The sequence below is a fragment of the Phasianus colchicus genome, chromosome 4 (genome assembly GCF_987193195.1).
Source record: "Phasianus colchicus chromosome 4, bPhaCol1.hap1.1, whole genome shotgun sequence".
Lineage (NCBI taxonomy): Eukaryota > Metazoa > Chordata > Aves > Galliformes > Phasianidae > Phasianus > Phasianus colchicus.
Genome location: NC_143439.1, coordinates 10,268,592 through 10,284,312, shown reverse-complemented (window position 1 = coordinate 10,284,312; position 15,721 = coordinate 10,268,592). Strand labels below are relative to the sequence as shown.

Here is a 15,721-nt window from a genome sequence, read left to right as displayed (position 1 = left end):
TACTTGATTTATTGTGAAGATTTACCTTTCTCATATGGCTTCTTGGTGTACCACCTGGAGACACTTGCTTTTCCTAGTATTAAACATTTTGTCGCGTAGACTTACTCAAAAGATTGTTGTTATCGTGTATTATTGATCATATTTAAAATACACAGCATGACCGGGACTGCTTGCAGGGTTTTAAATTGGCAAACAACTTCCATACTGAAAGGAAGTATCCTTCTTCCCACGTGAAAGCTATTCAATTAAAATGTGTTCTTATTTTGCACTCTGTTTTTTTACTAGATTAGTCTAAAATATGGCATTCTGTGATAGTGCAGCATATTAGAGAATGATTAGTGCATCTATTGCATTTGCAGATGGCCATGAACAATTAAAAATATATATATTTAATTGACTTCGCTTTGTGATAAGGCCATTTGTGGTGAAGGCCATGTGTGCTCTGGTGGGGAGCAGAGTGCAGACTGGGAGCTCGGAGAGAAGGTCACTCAGTTTCTGCAAGTCAGGGGGGTGATTTTGGTGCAGGTTGATATGGAACGGTTTGTAAGTAACTTAACTCACATCTGAAAGGTAACTATTCTCCTGTCGTGCTGGAGCATTCCTTAAATACGTTTCTGGTGTTTTTTATGCAATACAGCTTGAAAGCAACTGATGATCAGTTGCAAAATTTGTTGATGCACCTTTGGGCTTTTTTGTACAGCTTTTATGCTTGCCTCTAGCGAATTACTTGCATGCACTATTTTATTTGTGTCAAGTTTGGTGCTTACGGCTTCAGCGTGAAACCTAGCTATAGATTGTAAAACTCTTCCTTCAGCAGCTTGCTTATGCTTGTGGTGGTAACCTTTCTGCAGGGGACTGTGCTGTTTATTTACAAAATTCCATTTTTCAATTTTAAAAAGAATATTTTATTAAGAGAGTCTTCTTTTTGCCAATTAGGTCAAAGTCCTAAAATTTTAAGACCTAAACCACATGGTTTAGAGCGAACTGATTCACAAACCATAGGTGACTTTACTACAAGAAGAAAGGGTATGTACTCTAGCACTGTATGTTTATGGAGCTTTATAGAAATAAAACAAAAATTAAAGGAACTGTTATTGTATATCTCTCCTATAGTCTTCTTACTTCTATTATAATCTAAGATCAAGGATGCATATACCTTGCTGAGCAAAAGACATCCTGTATAGGAAAGTAAAAACTTTCTCTTGTAAAGAGTGCATGAATGCATTATTTTGGTGTTAACACAGGTACTAAATCTCTTAAATTTCAGTTATTCATATTATGGATTTACTTTTTTATTTCTTTAGAAACATGTATTATTCACCTGTAAGTTGCTTGAAATATCTTTCATTAGGAAATGATTGTGAATTCACAGTTTATTTGGGTCTCTTGTTGTTGGATGAGGATTGAAATAAGGCCAAAAACTCTTCCCATGACCATATATTAATGCAGTGTAATTTATGTATGAAACTATATGAATATCACAATTAGTCTGGGCATTATTTAGGCTGTTGAGGTGGCTCTTCATATGGTCACGTGTGGTAGAGCAAATTGTAGATAATGTTAAAAATCTCACAGAAGTTTTACAGGATGGTACTTTTGGGTATTAAAGCCCATTGCAACTGGTTGAAATGTTCCTTCTATTCTCAGAGGACTTTGGACAAGGTCCTTATTCTTTCTGCTGGAGTGATACCTTGGCCACTGATTATACTTGCCATTTAGCTTCTGGCCTCCACAGAAGGCTGTGGCCAAACTGATAATTACTGTCACTTAGTCTTCAGTATCATCCCACCTATGTAAAGTTCAGCTCTGCCACCCTGTCTCCTGTGATACCTGGCACCTTGACATAGGTGTGTTGTTGGTCCTCTTCAGAGGCTGTGCTGACAGGTCTTATATAAGCAAGTTAAGTGGCAGAACTACTGAATCAGGCTTGATGTGCTTTGAGTAATTATGATTTTCTAATTAAAAGGGAAAACTGTTAGGGATGCTGAAGAGTGATACCTAACCAGAAAATGTGAATCATGCGTCCTTATGTTTGATATGTAAGACAGCTGACTCCGCGATGAACTCTGTCTGAAGAGAGAGCATAACGAAAGTGTCATGAGTGCAGTTCTGTTTGTTCCTTGCAAGATGACCACACTGATTAAGCAACTGATTTCTGTCAGTTCCTCATGTGGTCTCTTAAGAGAGCTTTTACTCTGCATGCCTGACATTTGATCTTGGTGAATTTGTTAACGTGCCGCAAGCAGATGATTTGGGGGGGGGGGGGGGGAGCTGGATGTTACTGAAATGGCATTGCATTTCATTTTCTTAAAACAGTTTTTAAGAAGGTTGAAGTTCAGATTCAAACTATGACAATAGTTTGTGTCAATTTTTTCTCTGTATAGTCTCATGATCTTCCTTTAATATATATATATTATTGTTTAGGAAGGGGTGAATCATAGATATCGGAAGGAGGGATGATGTTTCTCACTAATACTCAACTTGTGGTTCTGTTCTGAAAATGGAACTTAAAAATGGCATGTTAGCCGTCTCTGGTGGCACCAGCATGCTGCTGCTCTGCTCTCTAGTTGATGAGCTCTGAAGCAAGCCAAGCACCTTTTGGCATTGCAACTAGCTATTGGCTCATCTCTCCATTTTGCAAACTTAATCATAGTTTAATATTTTGCTCATGCTTTGAGCTGTGAAACCTAATCCGTAAGGAGACCTGTGCAGTGAGGGCAGAGTTTGCATAATAATAATAGTCCACAAGCCAATAAAAGCATACAAAGTTGGCTATGCTTGCATTTTAAGGCTGAAACTGTCAGTCAGCCCCATCTGTACTTATCAGTTCAGCCAGTCGTTGTGCCGCAGAACTTGATGCCATTTTCAGTCTCTTTTCGAAATAGAATTACTATGTACGTGTCTACCTTGCAAAATTCTTAAATTGTGTTTTTTTTAAATACTGTTGCTGTTCCGTAACTGGAAAGCGTAAAACGTAAGTTGATATGTCATAGCTTTATGAGAATGGAAGTGTCTCTTCTTAACTAGTGTTTGCTGTTTAATAAACAGTATTTCTTTTTGGCATTAAAATTTGAAAAGCTATTAAATTTAAGTTTGCTTAAGAACGTTCTGTGCTTGTGTTCTTATATAGCAAAACCAGCTCCACTAGAAATAAAACCTTTGCCTGAATGGGAAGAATTACAAGCCCCAGTTAGATCTCCTATCACCAGAAGCTTTGCACGAGAGTAAGTTTCCTAGCTTTTCTTCATTTGGATTGTTTTTGTTGACTATAGCGTTAATAATATGTAGATACATCTGTGTTGTATTTTCAGCCTGTGTAATACAGATTGAAGTTTCCTTTGGAACTATGTGTATGCATATGCGTGCATTAAGACAAAAGTATGTCAATATTAATTCTTGTTTTGTAATAATGTATGTAAAGGACTGTATAACCAAACAATGAGATGCTCTAGTAGTCTTGAATGAAGATTCCAGCTCTAACGTGCTTATTTTTGTTGTTTACCAGGAGGTTTAAGATATTCAAGATGTATTGTTTGTAAAATAATTCCTGGTAATTAGCTCCTCCAGGTTTCCCATGTCTCCCAGACCGGATTCAGTTCATAGCACAACTTCCAGCAGTGACTCGCACGACAGTGAAGAGAATTATGTATCCATGAATCCAAATCAGTCCACTGAAGACCCAGTATGTAAAATCTACATCTTAACTCCTCTCTTCCTGTGCAGTCCTTACTTCTAAATCATGCAAACACAAATCCTTCCACTCAAATCCTTCCGCTCAACATCACCTTCATTTGTACTTCTAGATCAAAATTGGAAAAAAATAAAATTACCCCTCTACTGCAAGTGTAATTTTGATAAGATTTCGCTAAGGAAGACACGAGCATAATCATATGTAGAGACTGTGGTTAGCATATGTTTAGACTCTGCAAAATAGATAAGCAGATTACTTATTTTTCTCTTCCGTAGAAACTGTCTTGTCTTCAGTAGATAGTTCTAAACCATGCAGCAGTTCAATATCAGGACATCAAGGAAAATGAGCTATCATAGGTTCTCTAAGACAGGCTTAAAACCTTTATTAAAAGGACATTTGAGAAATGTGGAGGGTCCAGAGCAGGGGGAGGGGAAGTTTGATACGTTGCTTATTTTTCCTTTTTTGGGGAGAACTTTTTTGGATGGTGGTGTCTCAAATGTTTAGCATCCATTGAAGAGCTAGGTAAGAGAAGTTACTGATACGCTGTGGTTTTTTGTTTTAGTTTTCTTCAGGAGAGAGTACAGGAAAATACAAAAATTTTGAAGTGAAAGGATAGCAGTAAACCTAGGCCTAAAATGAAACACAATCCATAATACCCTTGAAACGCTGGGGGAAAATCTGCGCTTCTACCTCAGTTTTTAGTTCAGAGTAGTTTCAGTGTGATTACTGTGTTTTTTGCTGCTTGGATTTCTTGCTAGGGAATCTGTTTTTCATCTTTAAAGCTGTATCAAGCTGTGGTTTCCAAATCTTCTTTGAGGCAGAACCTGCTTACCTCTGTTTTTGTTCTTTTCGTTACTCTGCTGCCTTATATGGCATGTGCTATCCCATTGCACTTAACCCTTGTCTCTTCGCAGTGCTGCTTGCTACCCTATTTCCTGCTGTCCCAGAAACCCTCCCTGGTCTCCTCCAGTCTCCTTCCCCTCGTGCTCTGTAGCTGTCTATGGATACCACCTTTTACGACCCCCAGAGTGAGCCCCTCCTGCTGGTTTCTCAGTGGCACTTGTGACTTGGTATAAGCTTGCAAGCCAGAAAGTCCAGGCTCATGCTTTGCTCGATGTCTCTCTGACTTGTCAGCAGCACAGGTGTGCTTCCTACGTGAAGTGCACTTCAGCAGTGGGGAGCCAATGATGTAAAAACTTAGCTCCTCGTAGAGTACTGTGCAAGAGGCACTGGTAAGTAATCAGTAACATCCCCTTATACAGATGCGAGAAATGTCCTGTTTTGCAAAGGTTTGGAATCGCCTCCTACCGCCAGTAAAATTGCAGCATTGCAATTAGGAGTGGGGATTTCTGCTGATTCTTACAATGAGTGCTAAGATAGTGCTTTTAGTATTGCAGCTGAGACAGCCTATCATTAGTATCCTTCTGTTTGCTTGCACCATTCATTTTCCAGGGTTGTTTTACAGATTTTCTTCCATCTTCATTTAAGTGTATTTTAAGTTTCATTTCTTATACCTATGTTCTACCTGTTTAGTTTGCTTGAGATAAAAAGATGTTTAATTAGCTTTTTTTTTTTTTAATTTGTGCTGGAAACCTTAACACAGATGCTGCTTTTTGTGTTAAATATGAAGAAATATATTTAGAGGATTTGGGCAACAAAAACTTTGCCTGTTGTTTGTTTGTCATTGTTATCACTTAATACGTTGGATGATACAGACGTAATCTATAACAGCATGAATCTTAAAAGCCCAGCCTGTTAAGCTCTAACCAATAAAATATTTTATTTCCTAGAGAACCTGAATGTTTCCAGGTATCCCAAGCCCTTTGTTTTAAAACATGCGTAGATGTCTCAGAAATTTTATTTTATTTTATTTTATTTTATTTTTGCTTTGGCTATATCTTAGTGAGAACTCCATACTTTTAAAATCCTTTTCTGTCATCAGCATTGAATCATCATTTGGACACGCTGCACTTCTGTTTTATTTAATAAAATCAGCAATGTTCTGCTCTCTCCTTCAAGTTGCTGTCAGCCTTATCCTTCTGTCTTTCCTTCTGCCTTCCTCTTCATTTTTTGCTGACTGCTGCCCTCTGTCTTCCTTTTTTTCTTTATCTTTTAGAGAAGAGTCCTTCTATTGTACTGTTCCTATAACACCTGTTAAGAGGGAGGGATCAGGCTGGGAGAGGACAGAGGAGGTGAGGTTGTAAAAGTCTGGGCTAATTGAAATGTAGGTATATGCAACTTCAGTTTAGGCAGTCCTGCACAAATTATCCAAAGTGATAATCTTTTAGTTTTATTAACTTGAATAATACCTTTTGGTTTTAAGCTTAATTACAATAGCTTTGAGCGAAATTGAAAAGTCACGCTTGAAGCTTTGCTACTGTTGAAAGGCTGAAATTCTTGTAAGATACTTAATAGCAATTTGAAGTTGTTTTTTTTTTTTAATTGTAGTTAAGAAATGTTAAACTTCAGATGTGAAACACCAAAGCAATTCCATTATTACCTCATGATATGAGAGGGGTATTAGGTGGAAGGTACAGATTGATTTGATGACAATCTTAACTTTGGGGGGGGCGGCTTTTGGTTTCCTTCCGTCCGCTCCCTTTGGCTTTTGATTTTGCCCCAAGCTCAACTTTGTTTCATTTCTGTTTAATTTGACTATATCTACTTGTTGCATAACGTCAACAAAACTTGCATGGCTTAACTGGTTGTAAAAACTCAGTTCTTTTACCTTCAATGTTTTGACAGTTTATAATAAGCGTATTTGATAATTCGGGTTGTTAGCATGTACATTAGCAGCTGAAGTTCTTTATGTTACAATTTCAGAATTTGTTCGGTAGCAACAGTCTTGATGGAGGAAGCAGCCCCATGGTAAAACCTAAAGGAGATAAGCAAGTAGAATATTTAGATCTGGACCTAGATTCAGGAAAATCTACGCCACCTCGTAAGGTAAGCAAGTCCTGACTTTTCAAATGATCGGCACAAACAGCTTGGGATTTCTTTACAAGTAGCTGCTGGGAAAGAGCCTCCAGCAAGATCGCCCCATTTGGTTTGTCCAAAGGTCGATCAGAAGGGCTCTGTCACACTCTTCAGAGAAACCTGTGCTTGTTCTATATACGTTTGAGATATGTACTTAGTTTTCTAATTAACGAGTTATTAGTTTAACTTGTTTTTTTCATTCTCTCTTTATCCAGAAGAAGAGCAGCGGTTCAGGCAGCAGCGTGGCGGATGAAAGAGTTGATTATGTTGTAGTTGACCAGCAGAAAACACTTGCACTGAAGAGCACGCGAGAGGCATGGACTGATGGGCGACAGTCTACAGAATCAGAAACACCCACAAAAAGCGTGAAGTGAAAACACTGCTTGTTCTTCAAAGAACGGAAAGAACAAAGAAAGGAATGAATTTTGAAGATTTGAAGAACCATTATGGCTCTGATGCTTGACTGTACGGTATTCACTGGTGTGTGAATAGGTTTTTGATCAAATAGGATGGAAGCCAAAGGACACTTCATAAGCATCAAAGGAGTTTAAGATCATAAATTGGCTATGCGGTCTCTGGAAAATTTGCAACCTGTAAATAACGTGTAAAATAGTACCACTTTGCTTTCAGAAAACCTTTCGTTCTGTAGTTAACACGTTTGTAGTATTACCATGTTTATGCACTTTTTCAGTTACAATGTTGGTTCAGGTATTCCCAGTTAGTGTACCTTAATGCCTAATTCATTTGCAGAATTTTTTTCCTTACACTACTATTCCTTACGATTCTAGGTTAATTAAGCTACATGTAGATATGGAAATTAATATTTGAACTTCATTTTAACAAGTTAAAATCGATTTTTTGCAGAAATACTTTCACAGTTGAATAATCTACTTGAAGTGTCAAGAGGTAACCGTTAGTTACGTACTTGTTTATATTTAATACATGCAAAAGATTATTTGGAAGTCTTCAGGTTACCTTCCTAACAAAAATTGCTGTGATTTAATAATAATGAACTATACTGGGTTTAGACCTACAATACTGGCTTATACGTTAGTTGTTAGCGGTGGAACTTCTATTGTATTTTATTAATGACAGTGTTCTGTGTTTGATAGGTGAAGATTCTGCAGGGTGGGATCTCACACTTTTTAAGACTGAGTAATTAAATATCAAGTAAGCCTGCAAACCACTGATGGCATGCAGTAATATTGTGATCTCACACTTATTAACAAGAAATAACCTTTATATTATTTACAGAAGGTAGAGTATATAAATCAGGTACGTACCAAGCACTACTGTGCTAATACACTGATCAGGTTTAGACAGTGAGCTTTAGTTTTGTACTGTTTAGAAGTTCTAATGTCAGTTTTCAGTTCGAGATTAACGGGACAGTTTGACATTCACTGTTTATAGTACTAGCAAAATACTGTGATTTTGAATTAGACATTAATTCAAATGGAAATACTATGTTTTGACACCGTAGTGCCCTTCTTACAGTCTTTATTTACTTTAATCTCCTGCTTGGCCTTATATTTAAATCCCTATGCAACTGATATTTTATATCTCTGTTTTAAAAATTAGATAATGTACTTAAATGATCCCCTTGTAAACCACTCGTTCCTCTTTCCTGGTACAGGATTTTAAGCTCTGTATACTGTGATCCCTTATTTTACTATGACAGTTCCAAATAATAATCTGCCTTGATTTAGAAACAATTTTTTTGATATATGGAAGAAAATAGAGCTGTTTAAATACATGAACAGGATAGATTTAGATAGAAAACTTACTAACGCTTTTTTTTCTACACGACTGCCCTCGAGTAAGCTATTGGTTTTGTTTTCCCACCCCGTTGTCTTATTTTGTCCACTTAAAATTTGAGTATGCAGCTGTTTTGTTTTCTGACACGTTGGCCTTAGTACTGTGCCTAATCTACCATTCGTTGGTTCTCTCCCCTCACAACCACAATCTACCATACGTAAATTATGTTATTTTTAACGAAGGTTCTTTTAAAATTAGTAATATTTTGATGCTTTGAATGTTCATTAAAAAAAAAAAAAAGCTAAAAAATGGATTTTGAGGTGAATTTTAAATAAATCAAGTTGTTCAGTTTCGATGTGTAGGCTCTGTCCTGTTAAACAGCGAGTGGGTATTAATGTGTTTGTAGAAGTGCCTAGATTCCAACCGCTTATTTTCTGAAATTGTGCATTACGTAGCCGTCAAAACAAACAAAAAAAGTTGAATTAATTTTCAAAACAAATCTCTGTTTTAAAACCCTGCTGCGAGCAACTAAATTAATCTGAGTCCCAGCCTCTTGGGAGCTGGGAAAAGTGATGTGAGCCAAGGGACCTTGAAAGCTTAATCGGAAGCATTTCAAATCCTAAAGGACTCTGGAGGTAAAACTCAACTCTGCTTTGAAGTTATTATTACTACATAATAAACTGTTCCTCACTGCTGCAATGGCTGACACACTCCACAGATACATCGAATATTTGGAACGTTTAATGTGAAGGTAATTTTGGTTTAGGATGCTGGCTTTAAGCATTTTATTGGTACGGTCAATGCAGTGCACTTCCAGCGAGTTGCCTCTAATTTGCTAACAGAAGTGATGAGATAATCACTGCTCTGGTTTATCAGCCATAGTTGTTTTGCTGTTCACTGTTATGGGAAAGTCATACTGTGTGGTCCAGCACTTACACGTACATCCAAGGAGTGACAGGATCTTAGAATCCTCTTTCAACCTTGTTTGTTTAGTCTCTCAAAAGGCACTTAAATTAGGGGAAAGAATTTTGGAAGGACTGATAATTCTTTTCCTATTCTTAACCCACCCTTCCTTGAAACGTCTACTGGCTCTGTGCGTGTGATTTATTTATTATTTAATAACAATTTGGGTTGTTATAATGGAGCACTGACTGACACTTACATTTAGGTTTCAGTAGTATTTTTTCAGCTGTCTTGAACATCTCTGATATTGAAGTATAAATGCCTCAGAAGAAGTTTTCTAGACTGACATCTCTTACTGAACAATTGATAAAAGGCAGTTTTGTTCTGTTTTATGACATCAGTACTTGTTTTACAGGTTCTGCTTATTTTTTTTTTTGTTTAAAATGTGACAGCATTCAGAGTGTTGTTATTATGAATTATAGTCAACTATTTTTATACCATTTTCCTTCTTTCTCTTAAGGAAAACAATAGTTTCCAACCTGTAGTGTAATGCTGTGTAAGTAACGGACTAGAAGTCCGTTCTTCGGCTTCATTTAATTTCTAAGCTGGTTTCTCCCCTTGTTTCCAGTAATAACTTTCCTACCTTCATTTTGTCCAAAGGATATTCAGTAACAGAGACACGGTAACTCTTGATGACATGTCACATTTTCACCTTAAAAGCCAGAATAGGACTTTGTGCTTTGGGTTTGACAGAGCTCTAGGATTTTCAAAGGGTATGAATATTAAATTGAAAATGCAAGTTGTAAAACTGAAATCAGTGAAAGGAGAGCCAGACTTAGCTGCGTGCAACTTTCAGTTACTGGTTTTGTAAGGACGCTCTACTGATGAGTGAACGCTGGTTAAAACTCCAGTAGAAATCAGTGAAGAAGCAGCTTGTCAGTGTTGTCAAGTGTTCCTCTTCAAACAGGTAGGTTCTTACCTGTTTCTCTCAAACAGGGTTATCATCTGTGGGCATAGTTTTCACTGCTGTGCGTCCATTTAAAATGAGCAAATTTAAACTGCAAATATGCATCTGGATCTTGCTCATATCAAAAGAAAATGTTAGAGCCTTGTGCGGTAAGATAGACTCCTAAAGATGGTTTACTGTGTCATCTCAACCATTGTTTTCTCATAAATGCTACTGCCTATGCTTCTACACAGTGTAACTTAATCAGTGCAACCTCTTAAAGTGCTGATGCAGATACATAGTCATGTTCTCCCAGAAATGTGCAAAGTGATGTTGAAAAAGATAAAAATATAAACGTGACCATTAGTCTGTTTTTACTTAATTGAGATTTTTATTTATGTGTTAAAAAGAAGACAGTTCACTTACGTATGGCAGTTGTGATATAGTGACACACACAGGCTTTGCAGGCAATTACAATCTTGCCGTGTTAAATATCATTTGAAATGCATTGCTACATATAGCTAAATGGAGACTGATGGGCAGCTCTATAGCTTTCCCATTGTATTCAGAGCTGAACAAGATCTTTATTGCGAACAAATTTAAGCTTAGTACTGTTTGTAATGACTAGCTGTGAGCAAACCTTCCTTAAAAGCATTACGACGATTGGCTGTGGATGAACCGCAGACCAAGTTGTGAGGTTTTTGTTGAGCTTTTGTTTTAACTGAACAAGTGGCCAGATATACTTGGACGTATTCCTGTTTGATGAGGTACAAAGTGTGACCAAAAAAAAAAAAAGTCGCTTATGAACAGTGTCATTGCCCTTGAGAGTTTCCCAGTGCATGTTTAAGTTTTGACATCTCCCACAGAAGTGGGAGAAGAGCAGGTACTTGATGCATGACTAGTTGAGAGGCTTGACATATTATTAAACAGCTTGAAAGTTCTGATGCCAGCGGATCTCATTTCACATATTTGTTAAGAAATGCTTTGTTTTGGAGGATTTGAAGAGGCTGTGTACTTGTTTTCACTTCTTTAAAAGAAACAATTTGTAGGGGAACTGTTAGGTCGCAGCTTGAACTGATGATTGAGCACCTGGTGAAGGGCTGTGGCTGATCCAGGGAGCACAGGCAAATTGTTTGCACCTGTGCTTCCCATGTATCCAAAAGAGGTAAACTCAGGGTGCAGCCACTCTGTGCTCATCTATGGGCCAGCCACTGAAGGGAAAGTGTAGTTCTGACGTAGGCTGTTTCCTGTGAAGGAGTACTGTATAGCCATAGAGCCCCTTCACCAGTTGGGTGAGTTCCATCCTTCTTTCTCTATATGACTATTGGCCTACCTGCAAATACTTTAGCTGGTATTGCCAAGAACCTGTCAGAAGCAATTTCACTTCTTGTTAAGCAGGACGTAAGTTACCTGAAGTGCATAGTTGAGAACCCACAGTGTCCATGCATAACATCAGAAACGCTGAACGTTTTGGTGAAATGGACTATGAAAGCGTCTCACCGTGATGCTAAACTTAGTAAGATGAGATATATTTTTTAGCTGTTTCTAAACCACAAGTCATGGGGCAATGCCTTTATGTCTGTTTTAAAAACAAGAAGTCAATATTGTAAAAACGTACTAATTTAAAAATATTTTAGCCAGATGTGTCCAAATGGCATACAAGAAATCCTATGGTTTCAGAACCTGGAATACAAAGTTATTAAAATGGAGACATTGAAAGCTTTCTTTCAGTTATTTGAAAGAAAAAAAACCAGTCTGTACAAATAATCTTGATACGTGCTTTGAAGATTCTTACAGGCTTTGTTGCTAAGCCTTTTCCCAGTAAGTTGGATTTGCAGTGAAACCAGAAGAAAATGCATATCACATCAGTTTTTAGAAAAGCTCATAAGAATTTGGCTGCTGTTATTATAAGATTTTATTAAATGCTTCTTGTACTTCTTTTCAGCTGCAGCTGCTGGGTACTAGTATGTAGACAGGACTTGCCCAGGTGTAACCAGATGACCTGATTGTGTGCTGGGAGGTGGTGTGGAAATCCAGTCTTGTGGAGATATTTAAAAGGTGCATTGTGAAGGAGAACCGTTCTTAGCATTACTCTTAGGATTGACTGAGAACTTTTGAGTGTGAAATTAAGTTTTTGATTGAGGAGATAAAATCCAAAATGCTCACAGTAGGGCAACTTAGTATTTTATTCAAGTTTAGCCGTTGCCCTTTTATTGTAGGAGAGCTGAGCTGTTCCTGGACTAGCTGTAACCAGCTAGTGAGTAGCTGTTTAACCTAACAGTGTAGAGCCCAGCATGTGCATGAGGAACAGCACTTAAAGAATGTTTCAGGTAGAGTACCAATTTCTACTTAAAAATCCAGTTTACAGAAAGTAGGTTGCTACGTGGGTCACATTGTTAGTGAATGTGGAAAAATATAACTGAGCAGCTGAAATTTGCCTTGACTATTTTTCTTAATCAGATGGCCAGAATAGGAGGAAAAGTATAATCGGTGTCTTATTTGTCATCAATTTCTACTAGATTTTAAATAAGATACAGTCCCTGAAGATAGCATAAAAATATACAGAAAGTAATCTCTACTTGGTTTTGTACAGTTGTGCAGTGAATTGCACAAACTATGCAAGTTAACAGAAATGATTCTAGTATTTTCTCCCCTTGCCTATGAGTGGTAAAAGATGCTGGCTGGGGAGTTGTGGAGATGCCTCAGGCTGGCCTGCTGGAGTACCTCAGTTTGCGTCTGGAGTTAATTGCACACATGTGGTGATTCAACCCTTTGCTGAGGTTGTTTTCGTAGTAATACATGTACATATGTATGTATTGCTATGTATTATTATAATAATAATACTTATATATAAATGTCATACTTAGCTTGGAAAAATAGTTGCAGTTAAGCCAAAAAAACAAATGGTGTGCAGTTGTGCTCCATAATCTTTAGATAGGCCTGGTGCAACATGTTGAAAAGTTGTTGAATGTAATAGGATTGCAAGTTCCCAAGCACATAAATCCACTCCATGATCATTTGAAGAGCAGGCTTTCATAGTCAGGCAATGAAGCATTCACCGGTAAAGCAAGTGCATGTTCCAAGCACTTTCTGAAAGCAGTCATACTTAGATTCAGGTATGTAAGTATAACTTTAGGAATTCTTAAAACACACTTTTTAACTCCTATTTTTTTCCTGCATAATGTGTTCAGGATTCATGGCTTCTTTGTTACTGTTAGTTCTGCTTGCTTGAATGCTTCATGTGAAGGAGCACATGGAGGGACTTAAAGAACTCCTGAAAAGTAATAATAATAATTAAGCAGAAGGGTGGGTCAGAATTGGGATTTAGTCTCTGATTGACTTGCAGTGACCTCCTTTTTGTTTGTATGCTGTAGAGAGCAGCTACTTATAGTTCCAGTATTCGGATTAGAAGTGAGAAGTTTTGTGACTGGTGCCAGAGGGGCACCAACAATTTTTGGAAGTAAGGAGGCTGAAAACTGCACAGAAGGTCTTGCAGATGTTTGGTGGGTAGAGGTTCTGCTTCACTTGCTGGAAAAGGAAAAAAGTGTAGCATTGGAATGCAAGTACAGTGGATCCAGGGCATCTTATAATGAATCTAATTGTCCATCCCCAGGTTTTTGTACTGGTATATGTGGTTGATTTGCATCTGTATAGAGTATTCTTACATTTTGGTCTACTAGAAAGAGGGTGATCTTTTCTTTAAACTATGATACTAAGGATCAGAAAATGTTCCTTTCTACTCTTTCTTTAGCCAGCCATCTAAGCTGACCTGGGATTTGGTCCCCTCAGAAGACTTTAGCAAGAAACAGGATAGAGGCTGATTGATGGTCAGGTCTAGTCTTGAAATGTTTTTATGCAAGCTTATTACAGACCTAGTTTTGTAATGATGAGACTAGCCATGTGGATTCATTAGGATTTTAGTTTTGGTGGGGTTTTTTTGGTCAGGGTATACTTGCATAAATGCAGAGTGTACTTTCGTAAAAGCTTACGGATGAGTTTCCAGTTGATATTTCTAACATCTGCCTTGAAGCTTTCTTTTAGTAGGTGCTTTGTGTAGAAAGATGAAACACTGAACTAAGCACACACGACTGTTCTTTATATGGAATTAACGCCTCTTAAAAAAAAAAAAAAAGGGGGGGGAGTGGAGTACCCAGAGAACGCAAGCACCAGTGCACTGTCTGCACCCTCAAAAAAAACCAAAAAAGCATCAGTATGTTTTCATTTCATATCTCATATTAGCTTTTTCTGTTTCCTTCAGAAAGTATCTCTTCTAAATAGCATCAGTTCTGCTGGATGTGGCCTTCTGCTTGGAGCTGCTGAAATACCTTTGCCCAGCCTACTCCCATTTGGTTGATTATTTGCTAGAATTGTATCAGTTCTAGTCACATTTATGTCAGACTGTCATGTTTGCTAGCTCTTTTCTCTTCCCCTGCTTTGTAATGAATTGAGTACTTGGTGTTATTTTTGCCTATGTGCTTTATTCTTTGAGGTTTTACTTTTCTTGTGTCTTTCTGACAAGACTTCTCCCCAGAATTCATCTTTAATTACAGGAGGTTTCCTCTGTCTCTGCCAGCGAGCAGGCTGGGCATGCACTGGAAACTGGGAGGAGACAGAACCCAAAATGGCAAAGGGATACCCCATACCATGTGATACCATGCTTAAAAGTAAAATGTGGGGGAGGTTGGTCAAGGGCCTTGCCATTGCTGGGCATTGGTCAGCTACTGGTGAGCAGTTGTGTTGTTCATCACTTTACTAAACTGTGTCTATCTCAACCCACAAGTTCTTGCACTTTTACTTTTTCCAGTTCTCTCCCCTGTCTTGCAGTGGGGAGGAGGTGAGTAAATGGCTGCACTGTGCTTATCTCCCTGCCAGCTTAAACCACAACAGTAACTTTCTTTTGCTTCACAGTACGATTCACTTCACTTGGAAGTAGTTTGTCCAAAAATTAGATTTAAGAGTTTATTCCTAGTGGTATTGTACTCTTGCAGTGATACAGGGTCTCTGACAACTTCAAGAGAGTAATGCTGAATAATGAAGTTATGGGTGAATTAGAGCTACAGTTAGAAGAAACGTTGAGAAGTAAATTGTATTTAGAAGCCTTTGGGTCTATCGTTCGTTTTCACAGGTATCCTATTGGGGGTATCAAGGAATACTCCCATGACGTTCCAAGTTCAGTACAGCTGCAGGACCAATTTTATTTCCTGCCTCTATAGAGAGATTTTGGCTGGAATGTGTTTTTTGACAATGTGAATAAAAGATTTGGGGCTGACACTTCAACGCATATTAACTTTGAAGCAAAAATTATTTTCTACTACTAATAAAGGAGGAAGCGAGAGAAATAAACTATCCAGATAGTATCCAGGAAGAGAAAATAATTTTGCCATAGAGATGAATGTATTTTGAGGCCCACAAGGATCTCAGCACCACAGCCTTGCTGCATGGCCGGGTTC

At 37.9% G+C, this 15,721-nt stretch overlaps 1 protein-coding gene across 7 annotated transcripts in view; it reads left to right on the top strand.

The window, feature by feature from the left end:
- Window positions 1-9,677, top strand: part of GAB1 (GRB2 associated binding protein 1) — a 95,946-nt gene extending 86,269 nt beyond the window's left edge. For 3 of the 7 annotated variants that reach the window (XM_031588834.2, XM_031588832.2, XM_090138612.1), the window contains exons 7-11: window positions 937-1,026; window positions 3,131-3,224; window positions 3,559-3,682; window positions 6,515-6,637; window positions 6,883-9,675. In XM_031588834.2, coding sequence (XP_031444694.2) covers window positions 937-1,026; window positions 3,131-3,224; window positions 3,559-3,682; window positions 6,515-6,637; window positions 6,883-7,041 — 590 coding nt within the window. In that variant the 3' untranslated portion in view covers window positions 7,042-9,675. Of the gene's footprint in view, window positions 1-936; window positions 1,027-3,130; window positions 3,225-3,558; window positions 3,683-5,807; window positions 5,884-6,514; window positions 6,638-6,882 lie in introns of all 7 variants that reach the window. The other 4 variants (XM_090138610.1, XM_090138613.1, XM_090138611.1 and 1 more) reach the window with 4 other exon arrangements.
- The last annotated feature ends 6,044 nt before the right edge of the window (window positions 9,678-15,721 follow it).